This window comes from Sinohyriopsis cumingii, unplaced genomic scaffold (assembly GCF_028554795.1).
Source record: "Sinohyriopsis cumingii isolate HCF-2022 unplaced genomic scaffold, ASM2855479v2 utg001831l, whole genome shotgun sequence".
NCBI lineage: Eukaryota > Metazoa > Mollusca > Bivalvia > Unionida > Unionidae > Sinohyriopsis > Sinohyriopsis cumingii.
Window position 1 is genome coordinate 255747 of NW_028316065.1, and position 24335 is coordinate 280081.

A 24335-nucleotide genomic window follows, 5' to 3' on the forward strand; every position below is an offset into this window, starting at 1 on the left:
AGGTTAGAAGACTTTTAATTTGTACTCAATGGAGATTCTAACCCATGTGCATGGATAAATAGCTCCCATCACCTTCATGTAAGCACCAACCACTATACCATCTCAACCATGCACACATTACCAAAAACTAATATTAAATGTCAGTGCATATCAGACACATGCATGATGTCAACTTGGTAATTAATTCTCATATAAGTACACAGTAATTCCAAATTCCTAAGACAGAAATCAAGAGATATAGAGAATTACAAATATACACTAAATAAAACAAAGTGCTAACCATGGATTGTATAGGAGAATACTAGTAGCAGAATTTTTATAAATACAAATAAATAATATACAGGTTAGATAATTTTTAATTTGCATATATATATATATATATATATATATATATATATATATATATATATATATATATATATATATATTAGGAACTTTAATGACAAATGCTATCTCTGAGATGAGAAGTGAAGAGGGACAGGGCAAAGATTGCTAAGACAAATCATTCATTATCTTCATTTTTTAACAGTGGCAGGGATCCAGAGGTGGGGTTTGTTAAAAGCATGATATTGTTAACAGTCTTTCAAAATGACAGAACAGTCTGAAAATTTTCCTATTAATGCTTGTATTGAATTTCATCAGAAAAATAAAAACAAATTTTGTGTCAGATCTGTAGTAGGTTCATTGTTGTTTTGGTTGTCAGGTTTATTGTTTGATGTGCTGAAGAATATTGATAAAGGTTTTTCTCTTAAAAATTATGTTCTGTCTTATCTGTAAGAAACATGATAATACTAATAATAAAAAATAAGAAAGATACCAATACTAATAATAAAAATAATTATTACTATTTTAATACTACTTTGTAGTATATAGGCTGTCCATCAGACTGCAAAAAGCATGCTGAAGCTGCCTTTTGGGGTAAATGACTACCATGAATTGCACAGATACCAAGCAAAATGTTTTTGGTGAAAAAACTTTGTGTCGCAAATCATTTATGAAAAACACTTTTCGTATTTTTCTTTTATTTCTTTGCATTAAAAATCATACTATGGCTATGGAGGACATGAGCAAAAACAGATGTCATTACATTTCATGAAGTGTGGGTGACGAACTGTGATATAAGCAAGATTGCATCGGTGGAAAATTCCATTCATTTATGCCAACCTTGTAGCACAGAGAAGTTAAACTGAGCTGACACCAATACATGGTTTTTTTTCTTATCTTCTGCAGTATAAAGATCAATATAGTAATTGAGACATCATCCTTACTACAAGTATCGTATCCTACTTTGTTTTTCTACTGTAGGAAGGGCACATGTATTGTACGTACTCACAAGTCAGGTCATAGACGTAGATCAGCCTTCACATAGTTCACCATCAGATCTGGGTCTGTGCAGTTTGCTAGGAGTAGAATAAACAAAATAGACCTGATCTGCTAGCACATTATGCAATTGCAGATCAGGATCTATGTAATTTGCAGGTGGATCTGACATATGCGAGTAAATATAGTAGGTGCAAAAGTACAGGCATATATTGTAGTCTTCCTTCAGTCAGACTCTACAGGGCTGAAGGAGGGGGTCAGGCACATCATGCAAATGAGAACACAAATAATAAATACTGTTGCTTTCTTCTGGTTACGAAATAATGAAGCAGGCATTGTTGGATGGCACACACATTGATCTGGATAGATGAAGAGGTATGTTTAAAACCAGCTTATCCATTAGGAACATGTTTATTGCTGCATGAGGAATTAACTATTGCATGCTCGAAAAAATGGGTATGTGATTTGCTTGTGGATTCACAGCATCATGATGAAGAACAATATATTGGCGAGTTGTAGAAACGTATCATTTGGGGGTACATAGTGACATTTGTCACTATTTTGAGCTGTGGCTGACAAACATTGCGAAACAAAAGTCCTTTAAATGGAGAGAATTTTTCAAGAGATAAAGCAGTGTTTTTGGGTGATCATTTGTTTCATTCACATCACTCAAGTACACTATTTTTTAAACATAATTTCATGTACCCACATTGTTACAATCAACATAATTATTGTTTTTGTTTGAAGGTACTGTTCACCAAACTCATTTTATTCATTTCTTTATTGAACCCAAAATGTTTGCACAGTATAAACAAGAACCCAAAAAAATTCTGTTATGGGCTATAAAAAAAAAACTTTTTCTTTGGAAAGTCATTGAAAATGAGAATAACATAATAAATATGTGACATCAATTTTGGTAGAGGTATCTTCCAATAAAAAGATCAGATCCGTTATGTGTTCTGATAGTAAATAATAACTTGTAGAACTATTTTTTTAAATAATTGTACCAAGTACTTGTCCTTTTAATCAAAACTTTTATCCAGGCAAGACAATTTTTTCCCCCAAAAGATATATAGTATTAATTGTCAGCCTTTCATATTATTTTTTGATACATGAGATATATACATCAGGTTTTGATAAGAAGTTTTATTCATTTGTCAGCTGTCAGTAGGAAGATGCCAAACTTTTAACAGCTCAAACCAGCAACATTATTGTCTTTCAACTATTACACTTGCAAGAAATTTCATTAACTGAAAACCTGGGTGACCTCCAGTAATATTGATTGTGTGGAGATAGCTAGTTGTATGACAGAAAGTCCAGGTTTTGATGACTCCATATTTATAGGTTAACTAGTAAAAAAAGAAAAACTTGGCAAATAAAAGAACTTCCTTCTTTAAGTCCGTTTCATTAAAACATACAATGTGACCCCGCTATAACACGGTAGTTGGGAGCCATAGAACCCGACCATATTATAGACCAAACCATGTTAAAAGCAAGCAGGTCAGTCAGCTGAAGAAAATGGGGGGAGGTAGGTAATAAATGTGGGCGGTAAAATAGGTGCTTCATTGGCACAGTTATCTAAAATCGAGGCATATTAAAAGGGAAATACACCTGTAGTGAAAACAGAGAAGGCATATATAATATTTTACTTTATTTAGAGAACCACGGATTGGTACATACATGTGTATAATGTTTATATATACATGTCTTATGTATAGCATAAATAGAGTATCAACACTGTTTACTCGCCCGCAAATCTCATCACATACATTGAATCCACAATACAAGTAATTCCATCGAAAAAAACATTAAAAATATTCATTAGTTTTGTCACGGGTCATATAGGTTTGAATTCAGTGGATAAACATAGCACAATCACGTAATGAATGGTGAAGCACATTTACTTTTCAGTACGTTCCAAGTCAGTAAAAGTTAGTTTGTGTTTTAAGCTGCTGCTGGTAGCACACATAAGCACAAGCTTTTTCCCTGCAAAAAGAAAACTTTCATGGCACAGTAAACGTGTTTCAGTGACGGAAAATGAAAAAATCCAGATTCCGTTGCTTTCATTTAAGTTTGGTACTGACTTTTTATATCGTGTTTAGGCTTGAATAAACAGTAACATAAGAAAGAGTGAAAACAACAGGCTTTGAAAACTACAATAATTTATTTCCCTGGAAAATTCTGTAAAAATTAAAAAGTGTGAACTTATGGTATTAAGAATCAAATCCAAAAATAATCTAAGAATAATCCACGAATACAATTTTTGAAGTCCTAATAACAAAATGTTCTAATGATTTCAAGTTTCAAGTTCAAGTGGCCCTGACAAAAATCAAACGTTTTACTCTAAGAAATCAAATTTTTAAAAATTGTTTAAAATAAAAATAGAACTTATTTACACAGTTGCTACTAATTTTGAATCAAGGTCAGGATCTAAGTTGACACCTGGTGTTTACAAAACGAACAGTCAAGGTCAAACTATTCTCTGGAAAAAGTATCATCTCCAGTGAATAAATTTACATTACAATAGCATGTAAGGAAGAATTTAAAAAAATTAAAACTGACAAACAGACAATTAAATTAAATAAATATATATTAGATCAGATATAATTAAATCAAATATACATAACACTTCCCTCAATAAAGAAAAAGAAAGATTTGTTCTTAAGTTTTCTTTTTACCACATGCTAATTATACACGAGGTTAAAAAGAACTCAAAAACTACATGTAGTGTACATGAAATAATACATTGTTGTTATACACGGGAAAGTGCATCTCCTATTAAATTATCTTTTCTCTCGATGTGCCTGATGTCAAGATTATATTCCTGTAACAACCAACTCCACCTTAGTATTTGATTTTTATTTTTGATCTTGCCAATGAAAGTAAAGGGGTTGTGGTCACTAAATACAATAATCGAAGGAGTTGAACTAAGGTAAGCTCCAAAATGTTGAAAAGCCAGAATTAAAGCCAAACATTCCTTCTCAATTTTTGAATAATTTCTTTGGTGCTTATTTAATTTCTTAGAAAAATAGCACACTGGATGATCAATACCATTTTCATCTTCTTGAATCAAAACTGCTCCAACCCCAACATCACTTGCATCATCAGTTTAAATGATTGGCTGAAATTTGGAGCTGCAAGAACTGGCACACTTTTAAGTATGGCTTTCAACTTGTCAAAGCCTCCTGATATTTTTCAGTCCAAAGGAACTTGTTTTTCTTACTCAATAAATTTGTCAGGAGTTAAGCAGTTATAGAAAAATTGGAACAAAATTTTCAATAGTATCCAGCCGTACCTAAACGTCGCATCAGTTGCTTTTTATTTACAGGCACAGGAACTTCAGAGATAGCCTTAACCTTAGCATCTATAGGTTTAACTTGTCCATGTTCCATGATGTGTCCTAGAAACGTTACACTAGCACGTCAGAACTCACTTTTAGATAAATTGTCAAACATGCATCGGTGAGTCTGCCAAAGAATTTCCGAATTGCTGCTAAATGTTCTTTCCAGGTGTCATTGTAGATGATGACATCATCGATGTAAGCATCATGATTGTCTAGACCAGAGGTAATATTCATGAAATGTGGAAATGTACTTTGCGACGCTTTCATCCCAAACGGCATTACTTTATATTGGTAAAATCCATCTGGAGTCACGAATGCCGAATTTTCCTTTGCTCTTTCCGTTAGTGGAATTTGCCAAAATCCTTTCAGAAGGTAAAATTTGGTGACATACTTGGCATTCCCGATCTTATATACATTTGTCGATTCTTGGTAATGGGAATGAATCTGTTTTTGTCACACTATTCACTTCCCTATAATCAGTACACATAGAGAAAGTTTTACCTGGTTTTGGAACAAGTATGCATGGTGAACTCTAGTCACTTTTACTGGGGTCTACAAAATCATTATCCAGCAAATATTTAATTTCTTTTTTCAAGTATTCCTGTTTGAGAAGGTTCATCCTGTAATAGTGTTGTTTCATAGGTTTGGAATTTACAATTTCACTGTCATGGAAAATTTTGTTTGTCCTTGTAGGAACATCTGGAAATAAGTGCTCATATTTAAAAAAAATAACTTTAAGTTCACTTCTTTCTTGCTCTTACAAATGTGAAAGTTTGTGGTCCAGATCTTTCATAACTTCTGAATTCCGAAGATTGGTCACTCTAGCATCAGTAGAATCCGATGATATTCCTTCACATAAATCTTCACTAAGTGGGACACGAAAACATTAATTGCATGTTTAACCTGGCTATCTCTTTAAATATACTCTTTTAGCATGTTTATGTGACAGTTGTTTTTGTTTACACATCCCAAGATTTATGACGTAATTTAAATCATTTATTTTCCTGTCAGCTGTGTAGAAACCATAATACTTGGCCTGAAGAGGATTTTGTGGTATGGGCAAGAGAGCTAGGACTCTATCACCAGGCTGAAAGCTCCATTCCTCTGAGTTTTTATCATATCTTGAATTCATTTTGGTTTGAGTAGAGTGCAGATTTGCTCTTGAGACCTCACAAGCCTTTGACAACTTATACTTAAAATTATAAACTTAATCAAGAAGATTAATTTCAGAATCTTCATCAGAAAGATGTTTCTCATTCAATAACTTCAATGGTCCATGCACAGTGTCCAAAAACCAGCGCAAAGGGACTGAAACCGAAAGATTCATGAATTGATACCCTAACAGCAAACATTAGTAAATGAATGCCTTCATCCCAGTCTTTACCCATATCAAAACAATATGATCAAATCATATTTTTCAACGTCTGATGAAATCTTTCTAATGCCCCTTGGCTCTCAGGGTGATAGGCAGAAGATATGAATTGTTGGATCCCTAATTAGTATATAACTTGCTGTAAAATTACAGACAGGAAATTTAAGCCTTGATCAGACTGGACAGACTTGGGAAGGCCAAATTGAGTATTAAAAAAACTTTATCAAAGACTTTACTATTGTTTTAGATTTTATTTTCCTCAAGGGAATTGCCACTGGAAACCTTGGTGACGCACACATAATAGTCAACATGAATTGGTTACTTGACTTGGTCTTAGGTAAGGGACCAACACAATCCACATAATTCTACTAAATAGTTCGTCAAAGGCAGGAATAGGTTGTAGATGAGCCTTAGGAATTTTCTGATTGGGTTTTCCTACCATTTGACAGGTATGACAAGATCTACAGTATTTACTAACATCACTTTTGATTTTGGGTTAATAGAAGTGAGTTAAGATCTTGTGATAAGTTTTATTGGTCCTTAAATGATTAGCCAAAGGAGTTTCATGGGCCAGACTAAGTATTTGCTATCTGTAAGGTTTTGTAACTACAATTTGATAGTTAACTGACCACTCGTCATCAGCAGGTACCTCAGGAGGTCTCCATTTTCTCATAAAATTCAATTTTTAATGAAATAACAGACAGGAACTTCAGTAGCTTCAGTTTCACTAATGACCCTTTGAAACAAACTGGAGATCTCAGGAACTTTTTCCTGTTCGACGACAAGTGATTGTCGTTTATCACACTGATTAGAATAAAGAGAATGAGTCGTTAAAAGAGGATCACTGTGATCAATACCTTCTGATTGACCAAACAAGGAGTGAATATGACCTCATCAAAAGCCTAACCTATACACGTGTCAGCTACAGGAATACTTTCCTTATCAACATCATTCTCAAGAGCTTTCTTTGCCAAAGCTCTGGTAACTGCACATGCTGGGAATAAATCAGGGAATTCTTTTTCAATTGGATCGACTTTCCGATCCATGCAGGGCTTGTCAGTTACAAGTGGATTAACCACAACCTTGTCTCCAGCTCGGTCATTGCATAGTAATGAACGAATGCCCTCAACGGGTAAAACAGAGACTGTTCTGACTGTCACGGGTCCTGAGACTAAGTCTGATGACAAATTTACACAATGGAGAGGAACATTAACAAGTCCGCACTCTACTCCCTGAATAAGTACACATTCATTAGAAAACTCAGAAAAAGACAAAAGACTTGACAATAAAATACTCTGAGAAGCTCCTGTGTCCCTTAAAATTTTGATAGGGATATGATTGGCCGAATCACCCAAGAGTGATATAGAACCCTTCGATATGAATGGTTCATAATTCTCCATAATCAAATCAGACGGGTGTTTGTTAGACCCCACAAATATATTGCTTTCAATACATGATCGTGACCTTGACCTCTTAGAAATAAGAGCATTTGGAATAGGTCTGTCTTGATTCTGATGCCTATTTTTCATTTTGTAACAATCAGAAATAACATGTCTCTTTTTCTTGCAATAGGTACACGTAGGAAGAGACAAGGATCTTGAATCAAGCTTCTCCGAAGTTTGATTTTTAGAAGTTGTGCCAGTTTGAGTTTTAGAAGGGCTTGTATTAGGCTGAAATACTTTTCTGCTAAAAGACTGTTGAGTAGAAGTCTTATTTACAAAAGGACCTTTATGAGTTAAAGAATACTCATCATCAGCTCGAGCATCATTTTCCAAGGTTGATATCTGATGCTGGTCAAGAGAAGACAACATCACTACACAGTTTTTGAACTCGAGTAATATAAGTTTTTCTTAAACTTTCATAATCTTGTTCAACTTTCTTGGCTAAGCACCATCTATCAAATAATTGCTCTTTTTCTCTAGCAAATTCGACATGAGCTTGTCCAGCTTCTTTTCTATAGTTTCTGAATTTTTGCCTATAAGCTTCAGGAACTAACTCATAACCCGTTAAGATGCATTCTCTGACTGTATCATAGTCACCACTTTGTTGAACTGACAATGAACGGCAAATATCACTAGCTTTACCAGTGAGTACACATTGTAATAATTGAGTCAAATGCTCCCTTGGCCATTTCAAATTTTCAGCAACTTTTTCAAAATAAGGAAAATATTCTTTGCAAGATGAAAACTTAAATTTGGATTTCTAGTATGAATGTGATTTTCAATTGCCAGTTCCATATCTTTCATTCTACATTGATATTCACTCTCTTGCTTTTCATTCATCAACTGTAAAAGCATTTGCTCTTTCTGGAACTGTATTCTTTCTGGAACTGCATTTGTCTTTCTTTGTCTCTTTCTTCTTTACCTAACTGCATTTGCATGTTTTTCTTTTCACTTTCCTGTCTATCTCTCCTCTTTCTCAAATTGCAACTTTATCTGTTCTTTTGTAATAACAGTTGTTCTTTTTCTTTCTCAAATTTCATTTGTTCTTTCTCTTTCTCTTCAATTGCAACTGTATTTGCATTTGTTTTTCTTCTTTATCTTTCTAAAGTTCCAGCTTCCTCAACTCCAATTCGATCTTGTAATTTAATTCTAATTTTACTTTTATGTCGGAGTCTGATACAGACTTACTGATGAAACCAATGCACTTTTATCCAAAACATTTTCCACCAAATACTGAACCAAAATGTGTCTTATTTCCAGTTTCGTAATGGAAGCATTTACTTCAGAAAGATAGCATTTTCTGGCAAGTTGAATCAATTCGTCTTTTGTTTAAAAAGATCTAATCGTTTCTGTGTAGGATTTGAAAGAAAGATTTCTACTTTTTACATTTTAGAAAAAGCTTGCTGATTTCAATAAAAATTTCAAAAACATGGGAAAATTCAAATTTAAAAAAAAACAACAGTTTTTCTGAAATATTTAGCTAAAATTCATAATTATCCCAGACGAGCCCCCAATTCTTATGTCACGTGTTTAGGCTCGAATAAACAGTAACACAAATAAGAGTGCAAACAACAAGCTTTAAAAACTACAATTATTTATTTCCCTGAAAAATTCTGTAAAAATGAAAATATATGAATTTACGGTTTTAAGAATCAAATCCAAAAATAATCCACGAATAAAAATGTTGCAGTACTAATAACAAAATGTTCTAATGAGTTGAAGTTTGAGTCCCGACGAAGAATCCAAGATGAAAGACGAAGTATGCTGTAATATGTAGTGTTAAAGTCTACGGTTCCTTGTAGAAACGAGACCTATCACTCCAGTTTTGGAAATCTGAATAATTTTTTGTATAAAAGCTGTCCTTTGTTCAACAATTTCATATGAGCACACGTATTTTCCAGGAAAAATAAAGAATTAATCCTTTTGAATCCAAGTAATTTGTTATAACTCCAAACAGTATAACATACAACTTCCGGTGTAAGAGCCCAACTGAGAATATATCTCAAAACAAAGGCTATATCATATTCTAAAACGCAAAAAGGGGTCCCGTGATCATGTTCCTGAACCTCATTGAAATTATTTACTTGTTAAAATACATGTATAGCCAGTGTGACCCTGACGAAAAGCAATCATTTTACTCTAAGAAATAAAAAAATTAAAAAATTGTTTACATCTTAAACACGTTGTTTTATCATGACCTCGACAACGACCAATCATTTTAAAATAAAAATATAACATAATTATGAATTAGCCTGATAACATTGATGACATTGGCTTTCTGTATCACACAGAGTTAACCAAAGCTTTGTATGTTCTGGAATTTAAAGTTTGAAAATTATAGTTCTGATCGGATACATTCATCGACTACTCCGTTAGAAAGGACAGTGCTAAAAGTATTTATTGTTAATACTTCCATTAGATAACAAACATTATAGGCGCTGTTTCCAGCATCATTTTATTTTACAATTTCTTGTATTATATAATATTTTATATTCAGGACAAAATAATAAGCTCTTAAATTTGCTCGCTATATAATGTAAAAATAACATGGGCGTACCTAACGTATTTGACACCCGGGGCAGATCATCCTCCCACCCCTACCCACGCCATCCATAATTTTCCATAATTTTAAAATGTAAGCACACAAAAAATATATTATGTTTGCAAGCAGATTTTTAAACAATACACCGCTGTCATAAGCAAATTTCAAAATAACTTAACTTTGGCGAATTTTTCATTTGGTTTGAAAACTTGTACTGGGATTTCAACTCTCCCGATATCTCCCTCCCCCTTCTGGCTGCCAACAAGGAGTGCCCCCCCCCCCCCCTTCGTACCAACCCTTAGTACAACACTGAGAAGTAACATTTTTGTTTGACTTGCAGAGTTTTTGATTGAAAAGCTAAACCGAAGCACTAAATACTAATAAAAAAAAAATACAGGTAGTGGATTCAACAAGAGGAGGGTGGGGAGAGGGTCAGTTTCAGCTAGAAATGGTACAATTTGGAATGAAAAACTAAACTATGAAAAGCATTAGTAAAGAACATTCTCCCCCCCCCCCCCCCCCCCCGCAGAGAGAATTTCGAGTCAGTCCATGAGAACTACAACCATTACTAGCACGGCTGTTGATGCTGATGGTATTATTTGCTTTAGTTTTCTTCCCATCGACAGCTTATATTTCTTAAACTTTTAAGATAGTCAGTACTCTTGTTAACCAAATTAATCGAATTAAAACCTTCAAGTAATTTGTAGATTTTGACAAATATCATTTTCTTTGAGATATAAGTATAAGCCCCATACTCATAACTATTTTTTTTTTTTAAAACTGCAGTACGCATATGGAGATCAGAATTAGGAAAAGAAAGCACTAAAATGCTGGATCCAATGAGCCATGTATTATCTCATATAAACGTCAACCTAGCCACAAGTGTTATGAAGGATTTATATGGAAATTAACAAATAAAGTAAAATATATACGAAGACACAGCATGACGAAATAAATTACTGCCATATCGGGTTTTGTTGTTGCTATTGTTGTTGTTGTTGATGATGATGACGACATTATGCTATATTGGGAAAAGCAGGAAGAATAAATACACTGTAAATTTAAAAGTAATGCGAAATGAAAATAAAAATCTACAACGTTGTCGTCAGTATGAATTCAATTATATATTAAATTCCCATTCAGGTAATTAATAGAAGACTTTTTGTCAGTTTTACCTAGATTAACTAATTGAAGTTGATCCTATGTAAGTTCGTCAGAAAATGTTAAATTTCAGTAAGGCGAATCAGTAAACAAGTAAAGGGTATTTTCTTAGATGTTAAATATAATATCTTTAATAGGATCAAAAGGCCTACATCAATAACAAGCTTCCAATAGTTTTGCTATATCAATAATTTGACAATAATACTGTTTTTAACTTTAATCAGCAATGTGGTAATGAACAACAACAACAACAACAACAATAGTAATAATAATAATAATAATGTCATACGTACCGGACTGAATATTGCTTCGATGCGTATTTTAGGTTTAGCCATTGGTTCCCTGAGAAGATGTTAAGTGGTTTTGAGCAGAGATATTTTGGTTCCAATCACGGATGTGAGCTACAAAACCCTACTCGTGAGCACTGCAAGATACTGTAGCATTACTACATACACATCATTTTCGGTTTTATTGGATGGTCTGATTTGTATGAAGAAAAATAATTAATTTCATTATTCAGAAGTGCCATTCAAAATATGAGTAGTGCAAATTCAGTTTCGAATGAGTGATATGTCCGAATTGCTATACGGGTACGAGCTGTTGCTCTTTAAACGTTTCCAAACGCACCCCGATACATGGTTGGAATGGAGGCAGAAAATCTTGGAAAAAACCCAGGACGATGGCACGATCGAGGACCTGGATGATATTGGGGTATATCTGAAACATAGTTTAGGTCGTTGACCCAGTTATTTGTATCGTTTTTATTGTTTATTTTTGATTAATTAAAGCCGTGCGACTTGTGTGACATATTTTCGAGGTTGCCGTGTAATTTTGCTAATATCCCAATTGAAGAAACTAGCTCTTTCGTGTTACTTATATAACAATAAAGCTTTTTGAGGTAGAAACATTAAGTGCTTTTCAGGAAAGCAATACCATGAAAATAGGAACATCTTTTTTGTGGATTGTTTGAATCATAATTGCCTTGCCAACTCTTGTTTTATGAATCAGTTTAATGTACCACCAACAGCTTTAAAGTTGCTTCATACGATTGGATGAAACCTGATAAACTGGTATACAACTTCCAAAGCTTGTCAAAGTCAGGTCACACGGTTTTAAATAGACCAAAATCATGTGCCCTGTTTCTGAAGTGGAATCTATTATGGGTTTTGACATGCCTCATTTCAGATAAATTCAAGCCTTTATTCAAAATATCACTGAAGCTGATATCATACTAAATGTATTTCCAGTTAGCTTTAGCAGGGCTGAGCAAATTTTTTTTTTAACCACTAGTCCAGGACAAGTGGTTTCAGAAAATTCACTAGTCCCACCTTTCTCTTCACTAGTCCCACCTTACTCGTCACTAGTCCCACCTTATTTTTCACTGGTTCCAAAATGGTAATCACTTGCTGAGATTTGATGAGACGTATGTGCTTAATCCATAGAAAGAAAAAAAAATGGATATACAACATAATTATTTCTTAAAAGAATTTAATTTTTCAAAAACATCGGTTGTTATATATTTGGCTTCTTCAGGTTCATGTATATATGTTTTAGCTGATGGATTTGAAAATATGTCCATGTATATGTCTGCCACCTGCACCAGCACTAAGCCAGCAGTTGATAGCTGTGTCTGGGTTAAAGTCCTCAAGCTCTGGTCCATTTGCAGAAATGTTCATTAGCATTTGTAAACTCTTTTGGTTTAAGGAATTCCTTAAAGAAGTCTTAATTAAGTTCATTGAACTAAATCCTCATTCACACTCAGAAATAGCTACCGCACACTCAGTATCCGTCTTACGTTTTATCCCTCCATTTTCAAACAAATTTACCTTCACCGAATCGCCGCTATTACCATACTTGCGAAAATAATTTAGCAAACTCATTTTATCCACAGAGTAACTATCAGCTTGCTTGACAACTACTTCTAAAGTGATCATAACATCAATTTTCTCTTTTAAATACGAACTGAAACAGCTCATTAATTAGCGTAATTGTTTCGCCTCAAACACAATATCACACGTGGAAGAATCATTACTGTCATTTAATCAGTTCATAAAGGAAACCAACACTGATGTCGGTAAAGTACCTTTTATTAATTTAATTACACTGACTCGCTGGATTAAAATCATAGTGAGCCGCTCGTTATGATCTAGATTGAGTAAACTCATTGCAACAAAACTGCTTACAACACTGCTAATTGATCATACTGGCTTTCTTTTGTTTGACGTGTTTTGATTTGCTGATAATTTGGTCGCTTAGCCCAATATGCAGTCAAGCGGTAAAAGGATGTAACTGTATACACGAAGAGGGGTAGAATCAAGTATTCAGTACGCCCAGAGGGCATGATTGGCCAAATAAAGGCAGATATAGTGATTAAAACATGAAAATAAGGACTAGCCCGACTTTTTTAAAAAGCACTTGTCCTGGACTAGCAACTTGGAAAATTTTACTTGTCCGACTTCAAAAATGACTAGTCCGGGACGTCGGGCTATGGGATTTGCTCAGCCCTGTTTAGCTTCAGAATGCTGAGTCAGTGCTGAAAAAAATATGATAATCCAATGTTTTGAAACCCTTTCATGTTAGATCAGGCATTTCCTGTAAGAGACGTGTCCATCAGGCTTGTAAAAAATATAATTTGCTTAAGAAAACTTTGATATCACTATGTGTGCCCGTAACCCACATGAAGATTGTTTACTGATCATACTTCTATTGAAAGCTGTAAATGTTGTGTACAAAGAGAAGCATGTTACCTATGAAGAGGGAACAGGTTGTCTGGGTTACCTATAATTAGTGTTCACTTGGTTTTAACATACATGCAGTGTAGTCATTAGGTTGCCATGGTTTGAGGATTTACCCTGGCAACTTTACTGCCAGTACCTGGCTATATTCAGGAAATCAATACATGATTTAGAATTTTTTAAAATATAAAAAGACCTTCTATTTTTTTTGAAAAAACTTTGTACCTGTAAAATTAATGAAGACATCGAAATGTGATATTCCCATATGTAGGATAAAATACCATTTTGGATCTATATTTGCAGTACAGAAACCAGCCAGAACCAGTCTGGTGGGTATTGGAACTGGTCAGACAATCATTCCAACCACTGCAATGATGCATGGCCAAATAATGGAATTAAGTCTATCATGTATGCACAACAAGCTTTTAATGGATTATTTTTATAAGTCTAGGTCAAATGTGGGATGTTTTTTGAGGTGTTATAATTAATAAAGGGATTATATGTGGTTTTGAGGGCTTTTGAGTTTTTGATTAAAAATCAGCCATCCTTTGACTAAAAATGATTTTAGAAGAAACACTTGAGTAAGCATATTGTTGTTATATATATATATTGGTTTTGTTTAATTGCTGTCGCATTGTTCAAGTTTAATGAATGTAAACAGAGCTGTCCTTTGTGCATCCTTACATTAGTTTAATACAATACTGGTTAAAGGGGGCCTCGAGTGGCCGAGTGGTCTAAAGCGCTCTCGGTTATGGATCACTGCCATCTCACCTCTGCCTGCATGGGTTCGAGTCTCGGATTTGGCCAATGTGGGTATGTGAGAAAGCTTGCCAGTAGCTTCTTGTAGGTCGGTGGTTCTTTCCGGGGTTTTCCCGGGTTCTTCCTCCACCATTGATACTGGCCGCCATGTATAGAGCATTTAGACCATGGCTGACTTCAGGACCTAGAGGAAAACATCACTTTATACTTTGAGACCCAAATAAACACACCAAGTAAATTTAATAAGATTTTGTTTTCATCTTTTCATGTTTGAAGTGAAGCAATTGCAGCATTGTTTGACAAATAATATTAGAAAAAAGGGGCAGTTATGGGCTCATGGAAACTGGAATTTGATCCAGGGCTTTTGTGTTTTTCAAAGCTACCAAGCCTTGGCCTTTAAAAAAATTGCCTTTGAGCACTGTGGGTGAACAAGTTACGTATTTGGCTATCAGTGGACACAGACTTTTTCAATTGAGAATGGATGGTTCCGTGATCCTAATGATACAACCAGGCTTCATAGCTAAGAATAGGCTGCCATCAGCAGGCAGCCAGAGAGTCGTCATACACTCTCGATTTCTTTTCTGTAGATACATTGATGGGTCAAGTTAGACTTTAATTTTAGGGAGAAGTGACTTCTCCTTTTGGATAGAAGAGGGTAAAGTTAGGACTAAACAGGTAGAAGTGGAAGAAAAGCAAGATATTATATATATATATATATATATATATATATATATATATATATATATATATATATATATATCAGAGGTCTCGCTAGGATTTTAAAAGTAGGAGTCCAGGAGCCCCATTTTGGTAAAAATAGGAGTCCCATCATCAAAAGTTGCAGTCCCTTCTTTCCTACAGAATCAACACAGACGTGAGTGCATCTATTTTTAGATGGAGAGGTTTTTGTAATGTAATTGCTCACATTAATATAGCTTCATTACAACAGTCCATTTACAGGATTGCAAATTTATGGTTTATTTATTTGTCTGCATCCTTGTAGTAATTGTAGGCAATGGTTAAATAGCATCTAATTTGCTGTTTTTTTCCCCGTAATTTTGCAAATACATGTCAGGTCGGAAAACAGCTTAGACCTTAAAACGCATCTCACGAATTCCACAACATAGCATTGTCACATACATTTCTGACCTACATAATTTGCATTTTTAAGTTAAATCTTTAATAAAATAATACATTGGCTTTACTTTCAATGACCTGTATATGTTTCTAAAAATATTTGCCCGATGGTTTACAAAAATAGACTTTCTAATAAACTGGTACATCCCAGACTTAGCAAAGTCTGCTATTATTTCCCGTTAGGCCTACTGGTTCACTTACAGTTTCAAACTAATTTTATGACAAAATAGTGTACAAGAGGCAGTTAATATATATTCAGATTACCGATTCTGATCTTAAAACACATATTTGTATGTTTTATCATCAAAGGATATCATGCAGGAAATTGATAATTGCTACCTTACTTGGAAAAGGGTTAATGGTCAATCAGCTATCAAAACATATGCTTGTGAATGGGAAAAAGTTTGTTTGTGAACGTAATTGATATCAAAACTAGGCCTAGCTACTGATGTATTGATGAATACATTTTGCTACAACACTAAAACTAACCCGACTAAGGCGAGCTGCATTTTAAAAAAGTATAGTCAGTCAATGTACCTCTTAAATAGCTCTTGTTTCTCCATCAGAGGGATGCTGAATTTTGTCAATCCAAGTAAGGACTTATTCCAAACACTAAGCTAGGCATCACACACTTTATTATACTTAGCTACTGTCCTATCCGAACTATCAATTCTAGCACTCTTCTGAATCTCATTACAATCTTCGTAAGTTTGTCGTTTAACCCCAAAATACTTATCCAAATTTATGAATGGCATTTTGTCTAAGTCTCAACATGTCTTGATTCTCGTGCACTACTTATTCTGATACATCAAGGGGTCTTTCAGTCACTGAATTCTGTCATTTTAAATATCAGCACAGCTAATTGATCAACACATTTTCCCACTAAGCAGGTGGCTGAAGCAGGACGGGCAAGTCTTTGAATTTTGCCGCCCACCTATTACATGCATACAGAGGACTCTCGCCTAAGTGATTTTCGGTGTCCAAGATAAAACATTGGCATCCAGATACACATGATTAATCATTTCTGAGACCTCTGCATAAGATCAGAATTGGTGATCTGCATATTTTAACTGCCTCTCATACATAATTTCCTCATAAAATTAGTTTGTAAGTGAACTAGTAACGGGGGAAATAATGGCGGACATCACTATGTCTGGGAAGTCCAAAGTTTATTAGATTGTCTGTTTTGGTAAATAATCAGGGAAATATATTTAGAAAAATATACAATTCATAGAAAGCAAAGCCTTGGTATTATCTTTAAAATTTTTAATTTTAAACTGCAGTTATGAATGTCAGAAACATAATGGACAAGGGTCCATCCATTTAGTACATACACAAAAATCTGGAAAAACTTGCCCCCTCTCTATACACATGCATACTTTTTTGCATCCCCCACCTACATACTTACACTTGATGTACCCCACCCCCGAATTCTATTGAATGGTCTATATTTAATCCACGCAGAAACTGTCAAGGCTTAATAATATTAATGTGTTTAATAAAACAGATAGTTCACCGACGTTGAATGTCGGGCTGCATCAAAGAAATAAGCTGCATAACTTTAAAAAGTTTGTCTAGTGTCCGCTAAAATTGAAACACCGACTGAACCCAGTCGAATGGATTACGTATTAGACAAATTATTGCTAAAGTTCCCCCCATATCCTATGCATACGTACATTGTCAGTAGACACCCCCATACACAAGCGTATGCATTTTTGTTACCTCCTTCCTCCATGTGTCTTTACTAAATGAATGGCCCTCAATGCTGTGTTGTGGAATTCTCAAGAAGCATTGTATGGTCAAAGTTGTTTTCTGACTTACATTTGTGAAAAGACAAAAAACAGGGATGCAGATAGTATTGAACCAATGCCTAAACTTACTACGAGTAAGTGGACAAATAAATAAATCATAATTTGCAATCTTATTGGTGGACTATTGTAATGAAGCTATATAAAGTATGTGATTACATTAAGAAAACCCCTCCTTCTAAAAATAGATACACTCACGTCTGTGTTGATTCGGTTGGAAAGAAGTGTTTAGTTCATATACCGACTTTAAAGGAGCCATGTCTTGAATTTTATGCTTTTTAGTGTGTTATGTATGAATAGTTATGGTATTGTTTTATCTGAACAAAGAAAGGAGGACAAACAGTATGATTTGAAGACGTGTGCATTTGCCCTTATGTACATGGGACAGGGGATGTTTCAGATGTGTTTAGAAATCTTTGATTGTGCCATTGATGACAAAGTATAAAATAAAATAAAAAAATAAAAACTGATTAATGGTAGTTGATTTAGCATTTTTCCTAAATTGCAATTACAATAATGTAATCTGGTTACTCAGCTAAAACATTTTACAATGTAGTTTCTATTATTCTCTTCTAAAGTCTTATGACCAAAATAACTCAGATAATTTTCAACCACAAAATAAAGTATTTCTTAAATCCACTGTTAACTGCAAAATATGAATACTGGGAAATAGAGAGCATTTCTTGCTTTACGTCCACTTCTCCCTGTTGAGCTCACATTTCTCCCTGTTCTGTCCAAAAGGAGAAGTCACTTCAAGTCTAGCTTGACGATCTTGATGTAACCACACACATTCTCGCTTCCTTACAACAGTCCATTGATGGGACTGCAAATGTAAGGTTTTATTCTTACTCTTTGTAGTAACTTTAGGAATTGGTTAAATAATATATGTTACACTACGTTTTTTAATATTTTCAACAAAAAAAGTGAAGTTAGAAAACAACTTTGACCTCACAGTGCTTCTTAAATTCCACAGCATAACATAGTACAATATGTTTGGGATCTACGTTATTGTATTTTTACGGTAAGTCTTCAGTCACATTATATTTAGACTTTGCTTTCTATGAATTGAATATTTTCCTTATTATCTTTGCCCAAATGTTTACAAAAACAGGTAATCTGACAGAGTGGTACTTCCCAGACAGCATTGTATGCCATTATTTCCTCCTGACAGGTTCACTTATTGTTTAAAACTGATTTTATAAGAAAATATGTACACATGTCATTTAAAATCTTCAGATCACTGATTCTTAAAACAAAAATTGCTATTTACATGGTATTTTAAGTTTCAAAACACAAATTTGTATGTTTTTTTATCATCAAATGATAACTTGCAGGAATTGGCAAAGGATAGTTGTTATAACCAGAAACATATTTAACACATCTCTGCTATAACTTAATCAAGAAAAGATTAATTGTCAGTCAGCTATCAAAACACTTTCTTGTGAATGTGCAGGAGTTTGTGGGTGCAGCTGAAATCAACACCAGCTATTTGATGGCTTGATGCCTACATTTCGCCTTGAGCTACAATACAATGCTGGAAATATCTGGCTACAGTGAGGGAATATCTCAAAAGTTAAGGTCACTCAGTGTACATCTAAAAAGTCACAGGGCATTGATGTTTTTGCTTTCCTAACAGAAAAATGTGAAGTTTTCCTTTTTTTTCGGCAACTTATTCGCCCGATTCACCTGGTAGCATGACCCCTGATTAAGAGAAGCAGCCACGTAAAATCCTGTCCATGCCATTAAGCATTACTTGAACTACACAGAGAAGAGTCATGGAAGAAGAAAACAACTATTCTCCCAGTGAATGTTGAGAAAAGGATATAACCCTTCAAGCCTTTTCATTGTGGCATAAGTGAGTTATGTACTTGGCATACTCTGAAGTCTCAGAAAGATCCTATCCATGCCTTCAGGCATTACTTGAAGTGCACAGAGAAGAGTTTAACAAGAAAACAACTTTTTCTCCCAGTGAATGCTGGAAAAAGGATATCACTCCACAAGCCATATCATTGTGGCTTATTGGTTACATGCTCTGCTGGAAAAAGGATATCACTCTGCAAGCCATATAATTGTGGCTTAGTGGTTACATGCTCTGCTGGAAAAAGGATACAACTCCACAAGCCATATCATTGCAGCTTAGTGGTTACATGCTCTGCTGGAAAAAGGATATAACTCCACAAGCCATATCATTGTGGCTTAGTGGTTACATGCTCTGCTGGAAAAAGGATATCACTCTACAAGCCATATCATTGTGGCTTAGTGGTTACATGCTCTGCTGGAAAAAGGATATCACTCTACAAACCATATCATTGTGGCTTAGTGGTTACATGCTCTGCTGGAAAAAGGATATCACTCTACAAGCCATATCATTGTGGCTTAGTGGTTACATGCTCTGCTGGAAAAAGGATATCACTCTACAAGCCATATCATTGTGGCTTAGTGGTTACATGCTCTGCTGGAAAAAGGATTATTCTCCACAAGCCATATCATTGTGGCTTAGTGGTTACATGCTCTGCTGGAAAAAGGATATAACTCCACAAGCCATATCGTTGTGGCTTAGTGGTTACATGCTCTGCTGGAAAAAGGATATAACTCCACAAGCCATATCATTGTGGCTTAGTGGTTACATACTCTGCAGGAAAAAGGATATCACTCTACAAGCCATATCATTGTGGCTTAGTGGTTACATGCTCTGCTGGAAAAAGGATATCACTCCACAAGCCATGTCATTGTGGCTTAGTGGTTACATGCTCTGCTGGAAAAAGGATATCACTCTACAAACTATATGATTGTGGCTCAGTGGTTACATGCTCTGCATACTCAGAATTCTCAGAAGATGATAGTTACCTCATAAAGGCTTCAGCTCAAGAAATAAGAGAGATCTCTGTAAGCCTCGCTTTTCAACATGATGTTTTGATCCTAGACAAAACAGAAGCTGTTTTGTGACATGTACAATCAACCTTCTTGAGTTTTTATCTCAAGGTTTTTGCTTGTAGAGACCAGATCGTAATCTAGTGGGTCCAGTGGCTGCAGTCCCGATGACCACCAGGTCCATTTGACATTGTCTCATGGGCATAGTTTAGTGCTTTTGCTAGATTAATCCTAAAATGTTTGTCAGTAAGAAGAGTTCAGTAATCTGCTTAGTTGGATACAATTGTCATGGATTGTGTGACTGTTGGCTGCACCTCTTTCAAGTTATAAGAGCAGGTTGTCTTTCCTTAGGTTACCTTATAGCTATTAGGCATAATTATGCAAAATTTTACAATTTTTCTGATGGTTTAGGTGTTTTATATTGCTGTGACATGTGACCCAACCCATCCCATTATCTATGGATTCAATATATTATTATTGCAAGATGAGTTTTCTGGCAGATCTTTCATAATAATGACTATTTGAATGAAAATAATACTACAAAAAATGGAAATAGCTTGTGAAAGTTAAAACTGTTTACATGTACTGGCAAAATACACATTGAGTTATAGTAGGGATTATTATATGCTCATTTTTTTTGGGTGAACTTTACAGATTGTCAGAATCATGCAGTATTACCCGATACTGTACTCGCACACAAATACACATATTGCATTCACGAGCATAAAAGAACAAACAGTTGATGCAGATGCCAGCACTTTTGATTTGTAAACAAATCATGTAGACTTGCATAGTAGACGCTTTACATTGTGGTTGTTTAAATTTGTTTCTGAATGAACTAAAGCAGATGTTTTGTGGACTGCCACATACCAGCTGCTTTGGCACATTCCACGTTAAGTTTGTTGATACAATGTTTCAGATTTCGGCTAGCTATACAACAGATTCAAGAAAGGGTCCTTACAAATAACACACAAGTGACAAGTCATATACTGTCATCTTTAGCTGGGGATAAGAATGGCAAAAAAATATACATACAGTATTACATCCTGAATTTCCTCAAAATGTACTTTCTTAGTTCTGCAAACCTGAATTGCATGAGCCATGTCACAGGTTCTCAATCTTGATTACACATTTTGAAATTGTACTGTAATTTCAAATATAAGTGCAGTTACATCCTCCTTACTGCACTCAAAATGAAATAAGCATTAAATTCCATATTGTCTTTTTGATAATTGCAATTGAAAGACTTCATATTTTTCCCACATTATGATTTGAAACATTCAGTGACAGAAACAGAAACATTTGCAGACGTCAACACGTTTCTTCCTCGCTTCTTCAATCCCATGTATTTCATGTGGAATTGTCACATATAAATCCAGTCCATAATCACAAAATTCGGAGAATCGAGAGAAAAAAACCCAAAATCTATTCATCCCAGATCAAATGGAAAAGTTGTTGCAATGCGCATTCATTCACAATATGACTCCAAATTTCAATTTTAACTAGACACGCCATTTTCTTTTGAAAGTTATGTAGAGTGTGCAATTTAAGTTCAAATTTATCTGGGCAGAGTTATGTGCGCAGTAATGTTGTTGTATAATGATGAATCTGTGCTTGTGTATTTAGTTTAGAATACAGCATACATTCAGTTACTTTGTTTCTTGTAGTGTATTTTGTTATTATAAATTAAGCATTAGGTAGAATAAAAAAATTAGCATATAAAAAAAAGGTTACTGCAGTTGTATGGGAAAATATGAACTCATTTTGTCGGATGGATATACTGCACTCCCAAGGTCGTGCAGTATTTCCATTCGAAAAACTCTTTCATGTTTTCCTATACAAATGCAGTAAACTATAATTCTGGCCTTTCTTCCCTTGACGAATGCCCAGGCATAGGAAGGGTGCTCAGCATTGCCTTATTCTTAAATCTATTCTCCCAATGTTAATGTAACTGGGGAATGAATTCGAAGGAGAAAGCCAGTTTTTCAGTAAATTATATTTTGCAGAGAATACTTACCTGATCTCATTACTTTAAACCAGGAGTCTGAAATTCAAACCACCTTGAGGGCTGCATGAGGGCATTTTCGATGGACCAAGAGCCGCACCACCTTTGTTATCTCTCATGACACCTTGTGATGCTAATCATTTTGCTGGGCACAAGATACAACTTTGCGGGCCGTATGCGGCCCATGGTCTGCTTGCTTGAGATCCCTGCTTTAAACTCTTCTACCATGTGAGCTGCCTCATTGTTATTTCAGTCAGCTTAAAACTAGTGACACCTAGCAGCAACAAGGGGAAGTAATGGGCTAGAATTATTACCTTTTGGGAGGTAGCAGGCTTATTTTCCTGGTGTTATTGGGTAAGAATTCTTGGAGAAACATAATTTACTATAAAATCTGTTTTCCTCGAAGCTCCAGTTTTTGTGGAAAGGGAATGAACAATGAATGCACAGTTTCCATACCTCTCATGCAGTTTAATATCTTACTGGACTAAATTCAGAAAAAATACATCCTGTGCTCGGTATGTTTAATCACTCACATGTTCTATCTTTACTCTTTTTATTAGAAAAGGGTAGCAAATCCATTAGAAGAGTACAAGGGTGATAAGTTGTACAAACTTACTGGGAACTGACCTAATTTGCAAACGCATCATGTTAACAGTTTTCACTAGATCAGACAATTTAAAATTATGTAAATTATGTGCTACTTTCATTGAAACGAAATTCCTGTTCATAGCAAGTGGTAAATGTGTGTAACAATCTTTTCAAGGATGTAGTGTAGGATGATTCTTTAAATGACTTCAAAGCCAACTAAGGAAGGCTCTATTTTCATTGGATAAACCATCCTATTAAATTGGATAAACCATCCTATTAAATTTGGATAAACCATCCTATTAAAGTGGATAAACCATCCTATTAAATTGGATAAACCATAGTATTAAATTGGATAAACCATCCTATTAAATTGGATAAACCATCCTATTAAATTGGTTAAACCATCCTATTAAATTTGGATAAACCATCCTATTAAATTGGATAAACCATCCTATTAAATTTGGCTTGTGCAAGCATGCACAGACCTGAGTCATTCTATGTGGTTTAAACAACTTCCAGGTATATGCTTTGTTCATTTTATGTTTGTTTCTAACAAAGATTATGAAACTTAATAGAATTAAATGTTTTATACACAACTATAGAGATATACTGTGCCACATTCATTTTGTTTGTAGCACAATAAAATGAAAGGTCATTTGAGATGATGGGATAGTAGAGATCATATTTTACATCCATCCAAATTCAGGTATTGGTACTTTTTTTGTCTCAATAAATGGATTAAATGTAGATGGATTAATTAATTGATAAATTGATGAATGTCATTTATTGGCACATATTTAAAATTAAAAACTTTTAAAACTGAGGCAGTTGGAGTTGCCTTACCATTAGATACACCATGGCAGTTGACTTGGTTAGTCTAGGCAGAATTTGAGCCAACAACCCAATGACTGTTAATCTCACATGCTAACCAGTGAACCACCTTCTTTCTCAAGAGATTTGTGTCTCCTGGCAGGGGTTTAAAGGTTAAATATTGGTCAAAGGAACAACATGTCACACATAAAAATGGTAAATAATAACTATTCTTTTGTTTCAGTCAATACCCCAGAGTCTGTGGTTTTTGTCTGTTGCACTTCATAAACGACAGAAGTATTTGATACAGCTGATTAAAAGTGAGGTGAAGCGGGAGAAGCAGGGGCTGATCAGAAAATCAGGGGGTAATGTATGTTTTGAAACTCGATGCTTTCCAGATGTTAATATAAATTCATAGGATTCCAGAAATATTGTGGTTACA

The 24335-nt window shown here is 34.7% G+C and overlaps 1 protein-coding gene across 1 annotated transcript in view; it reads left to right on the plus strand.

The window, feature by feature from the left end:
• The first annotated feature begins 11537 nt into the window (after positions 1–11537).
• LOC149771465 (uncharacterized) overlaps positions 11538–24335 on the plus strand; it is a 31882-nt gene continuing 19084 nt past the window's right edge. Inside the window, exons 1-2 of the mRNA XM_089948408.1 lie at positions 11538–11891; positions 24138–24258. Coding sequence (XP_089804534.1) covers positions 11742–11891; positions 24138–24258 — 271 coding nt within the window. The 5' untranslated portion in view covers positions 11538–11741. The remainder of the gene's footprint in view (positions 11892–24137; positions 24259–24335) is intronic.